Source organism: Corvus hawaiiensis, chromosome 12 (assembly GCF_020740725.1).
Source record: "Corvus hawaiiensis isolate bCorHaw1 chromosome 12, bCorHaw1.pri.cur, whole genome shotgun sequence".
NCBI lineage: Eukaryota > Metazoa > Chordata > Aves > Passeriformes > Corvidae > Corvus > Corvus hawaiiensis.
Genome location: NC_063224.1, coordinates 14,832,573 through 14,853,692, shown reverse-complemented (window position 1 = coordinate 14,853,692; position 21,120 = coordinate 14,832,573). Strand labels below are relative to the sequence as shown.

Sequence of the window (21,120 nt, the reverse complement as noted above, 5' to 3'; positions counted from 1 at the left end):
GGCCTGCGGGATTCCGCGGGAGCGGGGCCTGCGGGGCGGGGCCTGCGGGGCGGGGCCCGGACGCGGGAGCGGCGGGAGCGGCTGTCGCACGTGGGACTGCGCCGGGGTGCGCCCAGCCGAGCCGAGCCCGAACCGAACCGCGCCGAGCTGAGGGTCTGGGTCTCCTGTCCTGGACTCGGTCCCAGCTCTGGTCCCCGGCGCGCTTCCAGTCCCGGTCCACGGCAGGAGGCGGGGCCGCCGCCACGGCCTGCCCGGCCCTGCTCTGTTCAGCTCACGCCTTCCTTCCCTCCCCGCAGGCCATGCAGCGGCCCGGGCTGTTCGGGCGGCTGAAAGCGGCGGTCGTCGGGATGGTTCATGTGGGAGCGCTGCCAGGTAAGCGGCGGGCAGGCGGCACGGCTGGCGGGACCCGCAGCCGGAGCTGGACCAGAACCAGGACCCGGACCAGGTCTGGGTCGCCGACATCACCCCTTGGCCCGGCTGCGGCCCCCCTGGAAACCTGTCCCTCCACCGCAACGACGGGCCCCTCATGAAGCGCCATAAGTTTGGGCGCTCCCCGTTTTAGAGGTAAAAAAGGCGGGAAGCAGATCCACATAGGGACCTGGGCTGAGAAAACAAGGGTTTGGGGTTGGTGAGCTCGGTATTTCAAGAAACAAGGGTTAGGGAATTGCACAAGTGAGCGTTGTGAGAGGATGGAGGTTGGAGAGAGCTCCCTCGTGACCCTAGAGGCGCTGGGAAGCTCGGACAACAGGCAGGATCTGTTCCAGCCTGGCCTCCTCGTCTGCCTTTCCAGGGGCTCAAGGTGAGCAGAGCTGATTACGGCAGCCCACCTTACCCCTGACAGGCTGATGCTCAGGGTGCCCCACGTTTTCCCAGAAGCAGCCCCCAGGCAATATGGCCAGCTCTCCCTGTGCTGTGAAATCAGGCCAGCTAACAAAGCTGACAGGGCTCAGCACAGTCCCCATTTCAGACTCCCACTGCCTGACCTTATGAGCTGAAGCATCAGAAAAGACTTTGTTCTTAAAGGAAATTCACTGAACTCCAGCAAAATCCATATGTGTGTCTTTCTGGCATGAAGATCAGTTACAATCAACCTTGCAGATGAAGAATAGCTTTAACTGGTTTAAAACTCCCTGTTGTTTAGCATAGGTATTCTATGCTGACCTAGGGGTTGGTCTTGCCCATATGTTGTATTGTCTGGAGCATCACTAATGCAGGATAAATTATAAGTACATGAATAGCAAGCTAAGAGCAGACCTAGTGCAACAGGGGATTATAGCAGCCATTCCTCAAGTTTGTGAATTAGATTTAGGAGCTGAATGGTTACAGCAGCTCTGCCAAGTTCCTTAGCCTGCCAAGCTAAGGAAAGAGATGTCACTAAGGCATGTCACAAGGAGATAGAACAGCCTTTGAGCAAGTTTGCCCTATATGTCCCTGTTTCAGTATGCCAGTCCCCATGGATGTCCTGCCCAAAGCTGTTACTGTCCATGGGTTTGGTTTGTGCATGCCCTGGGGTAAGCAGCATTATTCTTGCAGGGACACCAAGAAGTTCTCTTCCATTGTCCCAGATCATTGATCAAGCTTGTCAAGAGGCAGAAACTTACAAGGATGCTGGAGTTGTAAGTTTTGGTTTCCTTCTTCCCATGATGGCCACTACACAAAGCCACTTCTGCATAGCCAGAATTTTAAACTGAGTCTTTAATTCTTCAAAAGTGTCTTAAACTGCACTGTTTAGGGAGATGCTTAAATCCGTGTCTTTTATTTCAACATAGGAGCTAGGCCTTCTAGATTACAAAAAAACCCTCTAAGATAAGTATCACCTGCACCCAAAACAATTGAAAAAACTTAGATTAAAATCGTGCAATTCAAGTTGTTTGAGTTGGATTAATCAAGTCAATTTAAGGAGTTAAAAAAAAAAAAACAAACCGTGGCCTGAAACATGGGCTGTTGCTGGCATTCAAGGTCTCTGGCTGTAGAATGCTTCATCAATCCAGTCTGACAAGCAACTGTATTTTTAGCTCTGTACAAGACTCTGGTTTCCTGAGGTCATGGAGGAGTGCCATGTGCACAGCTGATACACTGCATGCATACGTCAGGAACCTGGAGGGTGCAGGATCACCCCACAGCTGTGTTTGTAACAAAACAGCACAGGTAATTCAGGATCTAAAAAAAAAAAAAAGGCTTAGGCCCTTTTCTGCCCTCGCTAAGCCTCTCTCCAGGTTCCTGGCAGCAAACATGCCTGCTTTGCACGTCCAGAAGAGCAGGCCCAAAAGGCCAGTCTCAGCCAGGGGCAAGAAGAGACTGCTGACAGAATTGCTGTTGGACCTGAAGTGGTGTAGTAATCTTCATAGGTCAGTAGATTTTAACAGGGTGTATGTCCTTTTGAAAGGTCAGATATGTTTTAAACATTTCATTACACCTTGTCTTGGAGTGTTGATGTGCTTTTTCTTTGACCTGCCCACAGCATTAAGAACATTTTTTGGTGGTGTACTAATGTCCAAGATTTGAAAATGTCTTCAGTGAACAAGCAGTCACTGCTCTGAGCTGCTGTTTTCAGAAAAAACTTTATTAACAAGCCAGTTGCAACATTTTAAATCTATAAATTAGAATGATACTTTACAGACAGAACAAAATTGAATACAAGAGCTTCATTTAAAGAATAGAAGACCAAAGTCAAAATGCAAGCCAAGTCATACAGGGTAGGTTATGGGCAGAGTACTGGTAAGGCTAAATTAGGAACGAATGCTGAGAATAGAATCATTGAAAGGATAAACAGTACTGGGGTAAAATGATGTTAGCCTGGTGGGCTTCACTGCCTGTGAACCAGATGAACACGTGTGAGTTGTCCTCCCAGTTAGAATAGTCTCTAAGTGCAAGTTGAACAGAATGAGGAAGTTTTTTTTCCTTTTCATGCCTGTTGAAAGCAGGTGTGCAATAGCTCTGCATTTTGTACTGTGCCTTTATATTTTGTTATTACAGAATCACCATGAGGTATAATGTGATTCCATCAACATGAGAAGAGTGGCAAATACTATTCTCTGTCTTCCTGTGCCAGAGGAAGTGCTTGCACAAGTAATCTATAACTCATAAAGTCATTGCTCCACATTCCAGTGCTTGTTTGCCCCTTTCCTTACCTAATGATTACACACTGAAACCTTCAGCAGCAGGGGGAAGACACCAAATATTCCCAAAGGTGAGGGAAGGTACAGAAGCAGTTGCTTTCACTGCTGGCATGCACGAGACTAGAGCAGCTTTGAGACAAGCCTTAAAATCAGTACTTACTTAAAACACGAAGTTTTAATTTGGCTTTTATACTTCCTCTTTTCAGCAGTTGTACTAAATTCTGCAGTTCCAAGTCTAACTGGTTTACCTTTTCTGCAATTGCATTGCAGTCTCTGAACTTGAATATATCTTTAAACCTACCTGTCAGGTAGACAGATGAGGTGAATGCAGTAATTTCTCTACACATCTGGACAAATTCAGGGCTTATGTTTATAATTAGTCAATTTTCCTGTAGAAGTCACAAGAACATCAATATGCTTCCACTCCAGTCCTCATTCTAAAGGACTGTACAGAACAGTGTTAGGGCAATATAGCAAACAAATCCTTTATTAAGGCCATAAGTCTCAGAGATAATCAGGAGAGCCTCCATAAATAACAATAGGGTTGCCTAACACTTTCTGCAATTCAATTCTTTAGTTTTTTGTGGTATTTTAAGAGAAATGCAAGTTTTCATGATAGATGCTTCAGGAGCTTCCCAGCTTTTACACAGAGATCACCACTCTGCCAAACTATCCAGCTTCTGGAATGGGAATATATTTGGGTTTCTTGCTCAGTATTCCAAAGGAACTGTTAAGCTGCCCATTTTTCTTGTGGAAGAAGAGCTAGAAAAAGGGGGTTTTCCCATGGATGTTTGTGCTGACAGTGTTCCCAAATGCTGCCTCCAGTAGCCCTTGAGAAGATGCATAACCATTTGCTGCTATTTAGATGTTTATATATTGTTTCAAATTGCTTGAATTGGTGTTAACATTTAAAAATACAGTATATGGTCTTGCTCACTCCATCTGTGTTGCACTTGGAAGTAAATCCTGGTATATTCAGAGTAAGGTGACTTGTCTGGCACATTCTCAGCTTCACATAATAAATAGGAAAGATTTGTGATATTAGAGCACAGTAATGAAAACAAGTGAGTGCTCAGTTAGGAAGCCATCTGTGCTCAAAATGTATATGATTTGTGCTTGTGTGTTGCTAAACAATGAAATTCCCTAGACAAGATTTTATAAACAGCAGGGTATGAGGCATTATAATCCCTCCAATTTGTACCTGCTTTTCTTTAAGAAAGAGGCAAAATATATATATTCAGGTTAACTTTTATTCATTCCATTCAGCCTGGATGCCATTTGTTTTGTAGCTAGAAACTAGAGCACGAGTTCCTACTTGACTGTTAGTTACTGTTCCTAACTGTAGCTGCTGGAGTAGCTGACATTAAAAACAGTTGCTAGTGTATGTTTGACATCGATGTTTTTAAAGAATAAATGAGTGTTAAGCCTATTGCTCTTATAACTACAGTGATAACTGGAATTCACAGCACTTAGAATTTAATAACAGTGGAGACAGAATAAAGTAGTTATTTCTGCATAGAAACAGGTAGGTAGCTTTCACTTGGATTATAGAAGTTAACATTTCAAATCTCAGCTGTGTGACAGGAAAATAAAATAGCAGACAGACCTGCCCACAGCTACCTCCTATAGCATGAGCAGGAGAACATGAGATAGCAGCTTACTTCTATTAAGGTAGTAATCTCCTGCTCTGGAGGTGAGTTTTTAAAGAAATTGCTAAGAGCTGTGCTTACAAGCAGCAATTAAATGCTCTGCAAAGGCACCTGATTTCCTTTATAAAGGGCACATGAGTGGGGTGGGGGTAAATGCTGTAATTGGTTTGGTGCACACCTGAGCACCCTATATAATAATAGGGATGGGGCAAGTCTTTCTTCTTTTTTGGAGGAAGGAGTAGAGTTGATAAGCTTGCAGGGGTTCATATTGGGGTGCATGTTTAGAGATAAAGCTTTTCTCTGGGGAGAAACACTGGGGTTAAAATTGCCCTGGGAAAAAGTTATGTTAGGTATATGCTGAGTTAAAACTTGTGCAACTGTTACATCAGTTGTGGTTTATAGCGTTATTGCTATTTTTGAGGCTTCTCTGCTGTGATGTGTGTGCGGCTGAAGTGTTTTAAGAGGTTATTTCTGTAAGTGGAATACATCTAAGGAAATAATTTTTCTGTATAGTTAGAGAGCTGTTTAAATGACCTATTTTTCAGTAGCTAACTGTGATACAAAGGGCACTTCACATGTGTAGCTCTTCAGAAGTCATTCAAAGTAAGAAGGAAATATATTGTTTGAAAATTACATATAATAAGACTTACATATAAGCAACACTTAAATTATCTTAATATTCAATGGAAAAGGAACACAGAAGGTACTTGCAAGAGTTTTATCTCATACTGTCTACATAAATTCTGCTTTGGAGGATATAATGCAGAAGCTGCTTCCATAGACTTCTAAACTATAAGCTTAGGCTCCAAGAACTTTAATTTAGCATAACTGTTTTCTTTCTCCTATTTTAGTTAGTTGTCTGCTAGTACTGAAGTTTGTTTCATATACATATCAATTCAGTAAACATACAAATCTGTGGTGTTATATTTTCATATAAAATATGAAAGAAAGCTTTGCCTTAATGCATCTGTAATTCAGCTTTCTGTATTGCAGAACATATGTTGTTCTTTTTCTAATTAAACAAAGCATAATATGCAAAAGAACAGTCGGATGGTACCAAAAGAACAACACATTATTAAAGTTCTACTAAAAATATTCACTGTAACCGTGGACCTTGAGGCCATAAGAAGAAGCAGTATGCTGGAAAGTGAATATAGTAAATTTAAAGTAGGAGAGAGAACTGTTGCAATCCTCCCATATGCCTGCATTTTGAACTAGAATTCAATCAGACACTTTTTATGCGTAGTATTATGGCTAGGGGTTTTTATAATTTATTAAATGAATTAATTCATTAATGTATCTAATGGAATGATTTGCTTTATGCAAATCCTGAACTGTCAAAGTAGTAGCAAGTTGAGAAAAGCTCAGTTTCACTGTGGAATTCTGCTAGCCCATTCTGTTGCTTATTTTTGGCTACTAGCATGGCTCTTTAGGAGCTGAGCATCTGAAGCCCCATTCCCAGTTGCCTTTCTTCCTGTTGAGGTTGATTTTTGACTGCCTGGAAGCATGGGAATTCAGATCCTGGTTCCTGGCTTTTATGATAAGTTTGGAGCTTCCCTGATATCAAGATTTTGGCGAGGTCTGCCAAGTAGTGTATTTCTGAGCCAAGGGCTTCCAGGCTTTTTGGCCTCAAGGAATTACCTGGTTTTGATGGTTCATTGCATTTTTTTTTTAATTTGCTTTGTTAAAGTATAGTTCTATATTAGTCCTTTTGCCACATGCAGCTACTGACCAACTTTGCATTCGTGCTTAGACTGACCTAATATATTTATGTGTGTAGAGAGCAAGAGGCTACGGAGTTTCTCTTTCTGTTGGTACCACAGAGGATTCAGTAGCTGTGCCTCAGATACAAGACCATTCGGTCAGTTCAGGTTTGTTAGAACAGTCCTGACCTCATGCTGGAAAAAATGACTAAAAATTAGTGATTGGTTTTTTTTCCCCTGCCCATTTCCGAAAATGCTGTGGGTTTTCTTAGGACAGGTTGCCATCTTTGTCGTATGACTACTTCCCATCACAGGTACAGAAGTGTGGGTGTTAATCTTGAATTGGACACAGAAACTAAGTCAAGCGCAGATGTTTTGGTTGGTTGTCATACCTGGTTTTCCTTTGCCTAATTCAGGTTTTCCTGGACTGGAATTATGCAATTAAATATGTTGTTGAATGGCACCACACAGTGCAGAGGTCCGATGTGGAGTGTCATCATATCAGGTCACCTTTTCCATTAACAGGTTGTGTCCCTTTGCTTTTTAGGTAGCATGTGTTTTGTGTATTTAAGTACTCAGCTGTAAGTAATTTGAGAAAGGCAGCTGTGCCCTGGTGCACTGAATGTTTGCAGGTTGTGTGCTTGGACTGACCATGTTGCTCCACTGGATTATTTCCTTCTCACTTTACCCCACCCTCTGTGTTGGGTGCTCATTTATGATGCCTGTGCCTTAGCCTGTAATTCAGCCATTAAATGCTGACTGCGTTTTGTATCCTGTCTTATCTTTTGCTGCCAGAAGGGCTTCCACACTACAGCAAAGATTAGAGAAGTGTTACGTATGAAAGATTTTTAAAAAGGAAATCCCCTTCCTGATTCTCTATGTTATTGATAACCAATCTGCTTTGTTGAATCTCTAGTTGTACTTTTTCCCAAAAAATGTTCCTGCTATTCTTGTTCAGTTACAGTATCTGTGAAAGGTAAAGCTCTCATTTTAAAGGATTAAGATGTGTGATAAAACACAGAGAGAGAAGAATTTATTTGCTATATATACAATTAGTTTGTCTATTAAACTTTTTGCATTTTTAGAATTAAGCTGGTGAGAAATATCTGGTTTCTTTTCATCTCGCTGCAAATGCAAAATATCAGGAAAATATCATGGAATATGTTTCAAGGCTCTACTTTTACTCTTGTTATTAATCCATGACAAAATTATATATGATCTGCAGTTTTTGAAAACTTTTTGGTATCTCCTCTACAATTATTGGAAAAGTACATGGTATCAGGTAATGTACAAATTGTATCAGCAGAGTATTTTATCATCACTCCATTGTGACGATAATCTCCATCCATGTCCATGTGGATGGAGAGGTGTAATAGATAATAAATGGCAATATCTTCCTTCCAGTGATTCTGCATATGGAATGGGAAAAATATCAATAGTTAATATTATGGCATTTGGCACAATAATAGTCAAACAAAAAATTCCTTTATTTATCCAAAATAACACTTATTTTCTGACATTAATTGAATTGAAAATTGCCCTGATTATCTCAGAGCCCTCTGTTATCCGAACATACTCAATATCCTGTATTCCCCTTGGATAACTGAAGTTTGACTTTACGCTATTTTTAATGAGGTATAAGATTTAACTCATTTGCCTATAGTTCACATTTTAGGATGGATCAAAGGAACCCAAATTGATGAATGTATAATTAAAATCACATTTATTTCTCTTCACGATTTCCCTGCAAATACCATGCTGTTGATGAAAGCACTTTTATAAGTGCTTGTGTGCATCAAATGCATCAACACAATTTGCTGTAGATAATCCTTCCTTTGAAGGAAAACCTTTACACTTGTGTGTCTTAATGCATAATAGCATAATGGTAAACTAGCCATGTTTTTAAGCTCCCTCTTGCCCAGTGCAATGATATTTTTTTATCCTTCTTTCCCCAGGATGGGTTGATAGTGGAGAACATGCACGACGTGCCGTACACGGTGTGCCCAGGCCCAGAGGTGACCGCAGCCATGGCAGTGCTCGGTGCTGCCATCAGACAGAGCTGTCCCCGTGTCCCGCTGGGTGTCCAGGTGCTGTGTGCTGCCAACCAGCAGGCAATAGCCATTGCTCTGGCTGCAGGTAATGGGAAGGGCTCCTCACTTATTCCTGCTGTTGCTGTGGCCTTTCTGCAGACTGTTCCTTGTGCTGACATAGCATGAAAAGCTGACTGTACCCTGAAAAAGCAGCAGTTAGGTTTTGAGAAAGATGCCTGCTTAATTAGAATAGATGGTACTTGTGCACTGCTTCAGTTGGAGGCTGCTAAAAGTCCCAAGGCTGCTGCCAGAGCTTTCTAGGTGAAACCTGTCTAAATATAATGATTAGTTTAAATCTGCTCATGTCTAAAAGCCACCTTTGGTGTAACTCTTATTTACTTCAGTTATATTATATGTGAGGATCAACATAACCCTGGTGGTTAAGCATCCTATTTCAGCATCTAATTATACGTTGTTGGTGCTGCTGTTATCCATTAAAACTAAGTTTTCATTGTCTTTTTTAATGAATGAGTAGAATGAAGCTTTTTATATAATGACAAAAACTGAGTGTACAGATAGCCAAAGTACTTAAAATTAAATTGCATTTGAGGGAATTAAATATAAATTAATCTATCTTTATTGCATGAATCCTAGACTTGCTAAGCTTCCTGCTTCTACTGTTTGCTGAAGCAATTTTAGTTTTCCATATGTAACCCTCCACGATGTAAAGATGAAAGGTGGCTTCATATGGAAAGCCTGTACTTCCTAAATTGATAAATTTAGGGTTAATGCATTTTTTTGCCCAAATTGACTGTCATCATGGTAAGTGGCAAGGCTGCACATTTTTGCATGTACAAATTTTATAGAATCAGGCAGGAGATGCTGGTGTTAACTGGAAGCCATACTTCAGGTAAAATCCTGTAGGCTAACAGATCTGCAGTGGCAATTTTAATTATGCTGAATATGTTGTAAAAGCTTTAAATTCTTGTTAATAGATGTGTTTTCAACTGAGATTTGTTTTGTGGGCTTTAAAATCAGATGTTGCCATTTTCAAAGTATCTAGCCACTTGACAAATTGAGACAGCTTAATTTTTATTGCTGCATTGGAACCTATACGAAAACCTCAAATAAAAATGGTAACAGAATCCAGTTTTAGTTTTTAGAGGTTGCTGCATGTGGGACACTTGAAGTACATAGGTATTTGGGAAAATAGCACATACCCTATTTTTAAAAGCAATCCTTTCAGGAGCAAAAATCATCACTAAATAAGGGATATAGACTGTGAACAACATATTTCTCTTCTTTGCAATTATTAATGAAGGGGAGAATTCCTGGAGGGCTTGGGTTTTGCTCAGCTCTACTCTTGTTCTGCACTATTTCCTCTGTAACTGGAGAACACCAACCAGGAAGGGCCTGAGTTTAATGCATTTCATTGCTCTTCTCTAAAAATGATTCTCTCAAGTTCACTGAACAGGAAAGCAAAAAGAAAATCACTTTAAGCAAAACCATAATAAAGTGGATACTACTTTGTAGGTAGCAAATCTTTGAATAGTTTTTCTGTAGCAACTTAGTAGTGACTTTAATGTCAATACAATTGTAACAGGCGGCTATTAATAAAGCAAGTCCTGTAAGCTTTCACTACAAAAATAACTTGATGAAAGTGCTTTAGCTAAAACCCATATGTAGCATCTTCTGCCTACTGTACAATCATTTCATTTTCCCTGTGGAAATTCCTGTCTTTGGCAAGAATAACTGTTCTGAAGAGAACCACACAGGAAATTTATAGCTGGTCTCCAGGAGAAGGTAATGATTTTATTTTGTAAAGGGTGGGGGGAAATCAACAGGTCTGCATTGTGACTAGGAGCTCAACTAGCTTGAGCAAGGACTGTAGGGTCCTGTGCCTGGGTGAGCCTGGGTCACTCATCATGAATCAGGGCTCGATTTTTAAGTTTATCTTCTCTCATCTCATAAGTTTAGAAAAAAATGATTCAGTTGGAAGGGACTTTAAAGAGTCATCTTGTCCAACTGCCATCTCTACTTGAAGCTGCCCTTTTTCCTTTAAGAATCAAGTAACTGAAATTCCAGTTCTGAATTAGTCTTCATCAGTGATGATGATACAGTTGATAGCTGATAAATGAGGCTTCATATCAGGAGATATCCCAGATCTCTCCATGTCTTTTGTAAATACAGCTTTGCTGTGTGAGCCCATTCCTTCCTCTCCCCCCCCAGCAGAGTGGGAATTCACTTGCTGTCATCCGTGATACTGTTTAGGGTAAGACAGAATTAGACAGAGTTGTATGCTGTGGGTTTTGCTGTCCTTTTTAACTGCCACCCTATTTATGCAGTGTTGAGGGGAGGCAGCTCAGCTGAGAACTGCAGCAGGGTGCCCATGCCTTGGGAGCATCCCACAGGTGCTGTGAAACAAGGCAGGGAGTGCTGTGGATGCTGCTGGGAGCACTGCTCCTGGGCCTGCAGTCCGTGCTGAGCATGGGAGGAGCTGCTGCAAGACAGTGTCCCGAGAAGTAAAGTATCTTTGTAGCACAGACACACTATGCCTCGAGAGTCAACAGCAGACAAAGTCAATGCTCCTCTAAAAGTTCTCTTTATTACTTTTCATTGGAAATTCCCTGCTCTTGTTTTTCAGTGAGACTACAAAATGTGTTGTTCCCATATAAGTCAGAAATGGGACTGCCTATTAACTATTCAACAGCTATTACTTTTCAACTTCCCAAATGTGAAAGCAAGCAGTAGTATCATTCTCACAATTTTATGAGCATAAAAATGAATTCATTAGCAGAATCTGATTATGGCTTCATAAAACAGAAGGGTAATGATATGGTGCCTGCACCTATTACACTTGGTTAAAAATTGTATTTTCATGGCCTCCAAAAACCCAGATAGGGAGTGCAGCCTTGTTAAGCTAAGTACAATCCAGTGTTTAGCAGGAAGTCTTATATTACTGAACTAAGGAAACACAAACCAAACATCAACAAACAACGTGCAAGCAGTGACTTCAATAAATGAAATTACTCAATGAATAGGCTCTGTCCCAAGTTAAACCTTGCTGTGAAATTGTAACATGTCTCTAGGCTTATCCATAGTCTTATGATTAGAGAAATAATTATTCCTATTTAACTGTGAATTGTACTGCAAGCTTGGGTGATATAAATAGAAGTTATAGCTTTTGTTCCTTGATGTAGAAATGTCAGTCTAGCTATTTGCAGTGTGTTTATCACCCAGTGTCTACAAGCACCTGTATTGGTACTCATGGCACACTCTTGTCTTTGGATCCTGAGAATACTCCATGCTTTGCACCCACTAATCTCAAGGCACAGGACAGCTTGCATTTGATTCGGCATCCATCTGTGATGTTTCTTGTTAGCTGGAGTCTGTGTTGCTAAGCAATACAGGCTCTTCTCTCTCAGGCATAAGCTTCTGTTTCTGCTACTTCAGGGCTTTTGGAATGAAACTGAAATTTTAAAACAGGCACCTTGTCATTTGGTAAATAAATTTTCGAGATCATTTGTGTTTATAGTTGGAACGTGCTAAGGTGATGCCTCTGTTGCCTAATCAGTTCTCTGGTGGGTGGGATTGCAGTCTTGATGACTGTTTCCACATGCATTGCTTTCCTTTGTATGATGTCAGCTCTAATTAAATGTGCATCTGACTCCAAAGCTGGAGCAGTGGCAGAGCTTCAGAAGGGCTTGGAAGATATCTCCAAAGCAAACTGGAAGAACAGCAAAACTGCACAAGATTGTGCAGAGCTTTTACACAGATGTGTAAAAGAGGCAGGTTTTAAGTGGCAGGTTCAAGGCTATGAAAGACAGGAAAGAAGTGGGGAGTGAAATAAGGGAGTCAAATGTCAATCTTGTGCCCCACAGCTGTGGGCCTATTGCACTGTGGTCCAAGGCTTCAGTCTTACAACAGGTATTTCAAGGCTGTGGAGGGGGTCCCTGAATGTCAATGAATGGCCCATGTGAAGTATTACAATTCATAATCTTCCTTTTCAGTATCCATCCCACAAAACCTTCCTAGTGTGAAAACTTAATGAACATGGTGGAACCCGTGCTACTAAGGCATGGCAGAATTGATGGTTGGAGTAGAATGGAAAATGTTTGACTCTTCCTAAGCCTTTGGCACAGCTCTAGAAGCAATTTGTTGATGTGGTGCTGTGTAGGAAACACACACAGGAGTCATGCAGGTTGCATATGACATGCTTCAAGCTGTGTTTTCTTGCCTAATTTCTTAAATAAAGATGACAGTGCTGTACCTGTGTCCGTAGCCTTGATGCTTTTGACCTGATGGCAAACTTGCAGCATATTTAACTGGGAAATAGATGTCAGAGAAGCAGTAATACAGCAAAAGAGTTTCTGGAAAGAGGGAAGAGATGCGAATTAATGACCCTTTTTAGAGAGAAAACACATTGTTAGGATAAAGGAGCTGTGTTTTGACCCACCTGTTCCTCTGGCACATCATGGCAGGAGGCAGGGCAGGGTGTGCAGCTACCTGTTCTGAGCCACACAGGAACAAACCCAGGGGCTGGGGGAAAGCTGGTGGGGTCAGTGGGAGAGATGGGAGCTGAAAGCAGTGAGATGGAAAGAAGTCAGAGGGAATAGGGGCAAAAATAAAGAATGTAAAACTTAAATATGTGGAAAAGTGAGGTTGGCTAGTCCTAGAGCACATGAAACAATTTGTGTTGGGATCAAATGGGAAGGTGGATTTTCATTTGGTTTTAGTGTTTTTCTTCTCCATTTCTCAGTTTTAGCTAAAATGTTGCTTTTTACTGTTTTCAGGTCTTGATTTTATCCGGGCTGAAGGGTTTGTGTTTTCTCATGTGGCTGATGAAGGGATTATAAATGCCTGTGCAGGTGACCTGCTGCGATACAGAAAACACATTGGAGCAGAGAACATTCAGATTTTTGCTGATATTAAAAAGAAGCATAGGTAAATACAAGCAAAATTTTGTGTAAATATGAATGCAATCATGATCTTGTCTTTTTCTCCATTTTCTGATTTTTTTTTTAATGCCAATTTTCTTTCAGGACAGTTAATCATATAGGAAGAAGTTTATTATTTAAGCATGGACTTGCAGTGCTAAAAGGGGATACATTTAAAAATAAATTTGCAGCTGTAAGTTGCAGGTTGCTGTATCTGTGAAGTTTGTAGTTGTTTAATCTTCAGGTTTTAAAAATGCCAGCTATAAAATCCTTGCATCTGGTATTGAGACTTTGTATACGTGTATATGTCTATTATGTTTAAAGAAGTTTTGTTTCTGAAAGTTAGGCATCCAGGGTTATTTTTTAGCTATGTAGGCAGTTGCCATATAAAAGCATCCAAGTGATAATATTTTGGCATTTTAAAAAGCTATTCTCTTTCTTCTCCTTCCTGCCAATAGTACTGATTCCTGCTACTTAAATCAGTGCTGTCTGTGTAAGGGTTATGTTCTGTGATTATCAAACAGAAGGAACTTCTGACAGATAAATCCAGTTTCTTTTCTGCTGATACTTTGTCTTACCTGTCACATGGTACTTTCAGCTATTTACATGTCGTTCTTTGGGGTTTTTTTTTTCCCCCAGAAAAACTGCTCAAGTCCTATGTATTATACATGCTAAATAACCTAATTAAAATGTTTGTGTGTAGTATGTGAGCAATCATGAGTATAATCAAGTTTGGAAAATCTTAAATATGTAATAAGCAGGTAATAAATTTCAAAAGAGGAAGGAAACAATGTAGTGTGGTGGTCAAATGAACCTTTTCAGGTCCTTTCAGAACCATTTCTTTCTGATGATTTTTTAATGTATATATATAAATATATACATGTAAGTAAAAATACATTGCATTAGATTTTCTGTAAAAGAAGTTGCATCACGTCATTCTTTTTCTTAGTCTTGACAATTGATGAATTGATATTTGGATTATACTTCCCATTTTTCAAAGTGTTTGCCTTTCAAGAAAGGAAAAGAGGTTTTTATTTCAGGCAGAAGCATAAGCTCTGAAGGAAATGCTGGAGGACTTGTTGGTTGAGCTTTTTCATGTAGAAAAATGCAGCTGCCACTGAGAGCTGCTATGCTCCTGTTCTTTAAATGAGGAGAAACTGTTCTTGTGCCATCACCACTCAGCAGTGCAACATGTTGGCCATACTGTTGTTTTCTGTTTAAATACAGAAACAACAGTGTTGGATGTTCAACCAGCAATGGCTGGAATTCTTTCCAAGCTTGGGACCACATAAATTAATAGCTGCTGTTGCTATAGATTTCAGACAGAGTGTGTCACCCATACATCAAAGCCTGCTGTTGAACAGCTGGGATGCAGGTGTAATTGATGTTTGTAATTGCTGTGTAAGATGATTCCTGGGGTTACATCATAGGTATTAACTATACTTCCTGTTAGTTGGACTTGTGGAGGTTGTTGATTCTGTCCTAAGCAACGATCTGATTTATGAATGAGGGCACATCCACAACTCCCACTTGAAGTCAGAGAGCTCTGTGTGCTCAACACTTCTGAAATACAGGTGCTCGACATGTAAGCAGCTGTCTCCATTGACACTTGGTGGTTCACTCGTAGCGCTCACTCTCTGGAGACACAGGACCCGGAGCAGTAATCGATCAGTTCTGGCTTTAACTCTCGCTGGGGTTGTGATGTTACCTGCCAATGTAGGCAGGACACGGTAAAGCAGCCCCTGGGGGTTCTGCCAGCAGGAGGGCGGGGAGGCGAGGTGTGGTCCTGCCGTGTGTGACGGGCTGTGTTCCTGCTGTGTTCCTGCAGTGCTCACGCCCTGACGGCCGATGTCAGCGTGGCCCAGACTGCGGCCGCTGCCCAGCTCTTCCTGGCCAACGGCGTGGTGCTGACCGGCACAGCCACCGGACACCCTGCGGACCCGCAGCAGCTGCGAGGTGAGGGCTGGGGTACCGGCCTGGGCAGCAGGGAGCAGGGGGAAAAGGATGAAAGACGAGAAACTCTCACTATGGGGTTTGATTTGATCAGAGCTAATATATTTGAGGTGTTACTCAGATGGACTGTGATATATTTCTATACAGCAGTTTGGCAGGACAAAAATTACAATTATTCCAAGCTTTCATAACACTGAATGATGCTGAGGCTTAAAGAAAATACTGTTTCATCTCTAAAAAGCCCTAATATAAGAAAAAACTACTTTACAGCACTAGAAAACTAACTATACTAAAACTAACCATATTAAACTAACTGACTAACCATAAATCTTTCCATTGAAGAGTTCAGTGTTTTTATCTTTCACAATGAAAATGGAATTCCTGCAAGAAGAGGGGCATTTTGACAAGGCAACATTCCAAACATTAATACCAGGGAAAGTACTGCTTGGAAGATTTTCAGCAAGAATACAAGTTCATTGCTAGACAGGAAGATATTAATATCAAAATAATTTTTAAATAGTGTGGACTTTCTACCAAGAGAAACTCATTTGACCTATGAGTTCTGACCTTTGCAAAAGTGCTATGATTCTTGGTATTTTTATACTGGCATAAGTTTGGGCTGTGTTCATGAAACTGTATTGCTCCCATGTTAGAATTAAAGTTCTATCATGGGGACATTTAATTTTCATCACTAATTTTAATTTAGATCAATGGCTTGAATTTGAATGTCTCACTACATAAAACAGAATGTGTATTTTTTTTAGGTTTTACTTTACCTAACACGCTGTAACTTGGCATATTTTGAAGTTCCAGTGCATTGTATTGTATTCCACTTAAGTTAGCAGATAAGCATGAAAAACATACTTTACTTGCCAGAGATAACCTGGACCTCAAACATCTTTTGAAACAACATGAAATCATTCAGTGTTTTCAGGGTTTTAATGTATATCACACATGCTTAAGAGCATTTAAAATGAATGTTGAACTTGTCAAAGTGGTTCTTATTTCATACATATTAAACTTTTTTGCTAAAAAACAGATTATAAGTTGCTATGCCTCAGTCACCAATGTTAAAAAGAAAACGATGGCTTGGTGTGAACACTGAGCCTCTTATGGTACAGTAAATTAGAAATGATACGTGGAACAAGTGATACTGGAAGCTAAGCCTGCTTTAGAGACTTCAAAATTTTGTTAATCTGGAGATCCATCCCTGTTTGTACTTAATATCTCTACTGTTATTAATGCAGATTAATTTTTAAAGAATTTGATATGTCTTTGGGCAAAATCCTAGGTTAAATTCTGCTTTCATGTATGCACATGCAACCTCCATTGATTTCCTGCATCAAGGGCAAAACCTGACCTGTAGGCCCAGAGGTTTTTTTTGTCGCAGGACCCCAACCAGACAGAACCAGAGCTTCTGCTTTTCTTTCATGTGAACAAACATGTCAGTCTCTGTCTCTTTCTGGGTCCAAAGAACAAAATGAATCCGAGTTGGCAGCTGTAATGAAGTACACATTAATTCTGCATTTGCATTTGTGTTATGAAAGCAAGAGTGTGCAGATCATGGGTTTATTGTACTTAGATCACAGCATTTTGGATGTTAGCAGGCCCTCTCATGAGAAAGATGTCTTAAAACAGTTAAGAGAACAACTTAAAAATCAATATTCCATAGTATAAGGAAATGACAAATTAGGCATATCTATGTCAGAAGAGTCTTAAAAGGGATCAGATCTACAGTCTACAAAGTTGGTGTTGATGTGAGTGAGATTTTGCATTTCAGGAATTTATGCAGCCCTGGCAGTGCCGTATTACGGTGATACAATTGGGCACCTTTCATCACACTGCAAAGCAGCTTTTGAAAGCAGAGCTGAGAGACAGATGAGATTTTTGTCATGTCTCTTTTTCAGCTTTGTTGTGCAGTAATACAGAAGTGGTTTTGCCTTTGTGTCTTTGTGCAGAATTGATTGATTTGTGATGGGCTGTGGGAAGTGTTTCCCTGTCAAGCCAGAGATCTGTGTTCAGTCAGGTTTCATTTGCAGTTTGTGTTGCTGCCTTCTCTAGGCTGGCAGGCTCTGCTCCAGGGCTGCCTGGGCACTCCAGGGCACCAGAGGTCGATGGAGTATGAGGTCTGAAAAATCAGGCTTCGTGTTGTTAAGGAGCAAGAATTATAGCTGAGCATTTTGAATTGCAGTTCATTAATAAACCATCTTTTCATTTAAGAGGTTATAGAAGTTCCAGTTTGCTGCCTTGTGGAATGTTCTTTGGTGGGATGTGTGAACCCATCAGGTTTTTTCTTTGGCTATAACTGCTGAAATACCTGCTTTGCATTCAGTTTGTATTTTGAGTGACCAAAGCTTTGCATAATGACCGCTCAGTTATGTCTTTGAACAAAACAAAGTGTCTCAGCTGAGTAACCAGTGGAAAACAGGTACATAATGAAATCCAACAGCTGGCTGTGACTGTCACCTCCTTAATTACTGTTCATAAAAGGGGCTTCAAGACTGACTCACTCTCTCATCTTTTGATGGTCAAAATAGAGGCTCCTGCCTTTGCAGTACCCTCAGAGATAGAAAAAGTACTGATCACTCACATCTCCTGTTTAAGCCCTAAATTTAATGACAGAGAAAAAGTCCCTTGAATTAAAACCTAAAATGTGTTAGAGTGGAGCATTACCATAAACATAGTGTTGTGTACGGTACAGTGATCACTGCAATGAAAAAGCTGCTAAAGAAGAGTAGTCGAGCAAGTTATTGGCACAGTGGTGCTTATTTTTACACTGCTCTTCACCACTGTTTTCAAGCTAGGAGCACTTGGCCTTTATTTCATGAAACTTGTGCATACCATAGTTCAAATGCTTTCATTGTGCTTTGCAACCAAGCACGATTTCACTGGGTTTTATTAAAGACCTGTGTGCAGCTGTGCTGCCACAAGAAAGAGCACAGTGCCCTCTAGTTACAGTCTACTGGAACAGAGAAATCTCTGTCAGCTTCAGAGTCTTGTTACTGTAACATCACAAAATTGCTTCCTTTCTCTCACTGTGTCAAAAAAAAAAAGTCAGAAAAAGAACACCTGGAAAACTGAGAGATTTGAAGCAGAGGTCTGTGTTCAGAGACATTTTGACAGTGACTGAACATTGCCATACAAAAGCACATCTCACTGCTGTTGCTTTATTTTCTTTTACAGGTTAGAATTTGTATTAGCACAGCCAATAGACAAATCACCTTCTACTAATCAACTTTAGGCCTTGATGTGCTTGGAAAGGACTTAAAAGTAGCATCTGTAGCATACTTAATTAGGTAACACATCTCACTGCACACTGAGCACTCCCTTTGCCATTCTTCACATTGTCATTCTGAATAAATCTGCAGCCCAGGAGATGTGTGCACTCCTTGTGTCATGTGTGGATCGCAGCAGCACTTGATACCTTCCCACTTTGGAAGGCTTTGGGGTGTTTTGGAGTTTCAGATCAGTCTCAGGTTTCACTGGGTTTTTCCCTTTGCCCAGTAGGGATGAGCTGTTGTCTCAGACCCATATGAACATGCTCTGTTTAATTATTTGGCTCTTTGTTTTTCCTGCTGATGTGAAATAATTATGAAACAACTCCCTGCTAATGTGCTTTACGCACTTGTAAGAACAAATATTGACTTGGAGCTTGATTCCTCTGGGGATTCAGTCAAGTACTGTCACAAATCTGTGGTCAGATGCACCTTAATCATGTGTTGGTATTGATGTAAAACAGATAAGATATTCCTAAGAGTATCTAGATATTATATACATAAAATTCTGGTATTTTAGAACAGGGTATCAGTAATAAGGCTGTAAGTAACTAGAAATTAATTATTTTGTTGCTGTAAGCAGAATGACTAAGAATATCAAATATGCATAGAAATAACTAAAGTTTTAATCATATATGCATGATCCATCTGATTTGTTTGACATTTTCAGGAAGGGCTGTGTTGAATGGTTTTATTTTTGTGTTAAAATCTTTTTAAGAAGGAGTTATTGTTCCTAGATGGAAAAATGGTAAAGCATGTGACCTAAAAAGAGATTCAAGAGCATTTTAATTGATCCCGTTTCTTCAGTGAAGTAGGAAGGTGATAAATAATTAGTCTTCCCTGAAGCATAATTAATAAGTTAGGCTTCTGATGAAACTTCATTTAAACAGTTTTGAAACAGGCTTTTTTTTGTTGCATGTGTGCTTTCCCTAGTTACCTCAAGCTATAACCACCTTACCATCAGCTTATCACTAATTAAGCCAATTTATATGTTTTTAAAGGTCAGAAGTAATGGCTCAATACATTCCTCTAAGGGATGAAGCATCCTGTCCTATGAGTCACTCTTTGGATGGTCAGTTTGACATAAAATGATGAGAAGGATGCTTTAATAATTCTTGGCTTTTTTTTTTTCCTCCCCCCAAAGCTAGTACTGACCCAAGTTCTGCAGAATATACTGTAATAACATTTCATTTATCTATGGGGAACCTTCCTATTCTCAAATAACCATCTCTTTTGGGGGTTATTCTAAAAAATGTGAATGCTGGTAACTGAACCATAGTTTCTGCACAGTTGGGTCTGTCAGAACGCATACATTTCACAGTGTTCCGCCTGACCCACGGGCTGAAGTCCACCCCTGCTCTGTTTGTGGTATTTTGAGCCTTGTTTTTGTCTGTTTCTCCTCTTGAAACCAGGTAAAAGGTCAGATCATTAAGTAACAGCGTATAAAGGAAAAATAAGTGGCTTTTTTGTTCCATTGTCATTTCTAGTACTGATAAAGACCACTTCTCTTTCTGGAAAACTAGCTGAGCTGTCAATGGTGTCTCTATGATTCCTTCTCTCTTTCATACAAGCAGGTATAGAAAGTATTCCAGACAACAGAATGCAAAAAGTGAGATTTTTTTTTTTTTTTTTCTTCTTAATAGCTGTTTAGAGCTAAAGGTGTTTTTTTCTAGAGAACTTGTTTCATTCTGTAGTAGAAGTAATAAACACCATGATCACAAATTTCTCAATACCTTTCTTCTGTTGAAAAACCAGGCAAAGTAGAGTCTTTATGGAGAGAGTTTCAAAGATGGGAATTAACCCTGATTTTGGCTTTCTTCTCTTCAGAGGTTAAGCATGCTGTGAAGATTCCTGTGCTGGTTGGGTCCGGAGTGACTCTGGAGAATGTGAAGAATTACTTGGACGCAGATGCTCTTATAATCGGTTCCTATTTCAAGAAAGAAGGATATTGGGCAAATGCTGTTGATCCTGACCGAGTAAAGAAATTCATGGAACACATAAGTAAACTGAGGGAATGAGTTTGTCAGCAAACACCGTTTGTGTGTGTGTGTGTTTGTAGAAATGCGGTGTGGTACGTTCTACGGAATTAAAGCACAAACGCGTGGCTGAATGGCAAATAACATCAAATAAAAATGCACATCATCTCCATACCTAGCTGGGAAGCAGGGTGACACTTTGCAATAACCTGGTGCTCTGATGTTTGCTTCTAGGCAGCACATTTCTGTGGTACTCACAGCTACCATCAGTGCAAAGCCAGCTCTGAAATCTTGTGTGAGATATTCTCTCCTATAAGTAAAGAGCTTATGGAGTTTAAGAATTTTTAGAAAATGTTCATTACAGGTGAGCTGAGTTCTGCTTTACCTTTAAGTACAATAGGATGCCCTAAGTTTACAGCTAAAAGTGTTGTAAATTGGACAAGTTAATTAGCCTTTCAGTTTCCCCATCTGTAAAATG

The 21,120-nt window shown here is 40.3% G+C and overlaps 1 protein-coding gene across 3 annotated transcripts; it reads left to right on the top strand.

Annotated features, from left to right (window-relative positions):
- Positions 1-49: 49 nt before the first annotated feature.
- LOC125332138 (uncharacterized protein F13E9.13, mitochondrial-like) lies at positions 50-20,820 on the top strand. 3 transcript variants are annotated; one of them, XM_048316789.1, is made up of 7 exons: positions 56-106; positions 297-372; positions 1,534-1,616; positions 8,427-8,607; positions 13,295-13,445; positions 15,267-15,394; positions 20,494-20,820. In XM_048316789.1, exons 2-7 carry the CDS (start codon positions 300-302, stop codon positions 20,682-20,684), a joined length of 807 nt encoding a protein of 268 aa, XP_048172746.1. In that variant the 5' UTR covers positions 56-106; positions 297-299; the 3' UTR covers positions 20,685-20,820. The 3 variants fall into 3 exon arrangements, with proteins under 3 accessions (XP_048172748.1, XP_048172746.1, XP_048172747.1); XM_048316790.1 differs by lacking the exons at positions 56-106; positions 297-372 and adding exons at positions 384-564; positions 2,462-2,696; XM_048316791.1 differs by lacking the exon at positions 1,534-1,616 and having other exon boundaries at positions 50-106.
- Positions 20,821-21,120: the final 300 nt, after the last annotated feature.

Excerpts from the sequence above, each read along its gene's own strand:
- LOC125332138 (XM_048316789.1), top strand. The coding sequence starts at position 300 with ATGCAGCGGCCCGGGCTGTTCGGGCGGCTGAAAGCGGCGGTCGTCGGG. Across the intron at positions 373-1,533 it reads TCATGTGGGAGCGCTGCCAG|GGACACCAAGAAGTTCTCTT; the intron begins GTAAGCGGCGGG and ends TTATTCTTGCAG. Across the intron at positions 15,395-20,493 it reads GGACCCGCAGCAGCTGCGAG|AGGTTAAGCATGCTGTGAAG; the intron begins GTGAGGGCTGGG and ends TCTTCTCTTCAG.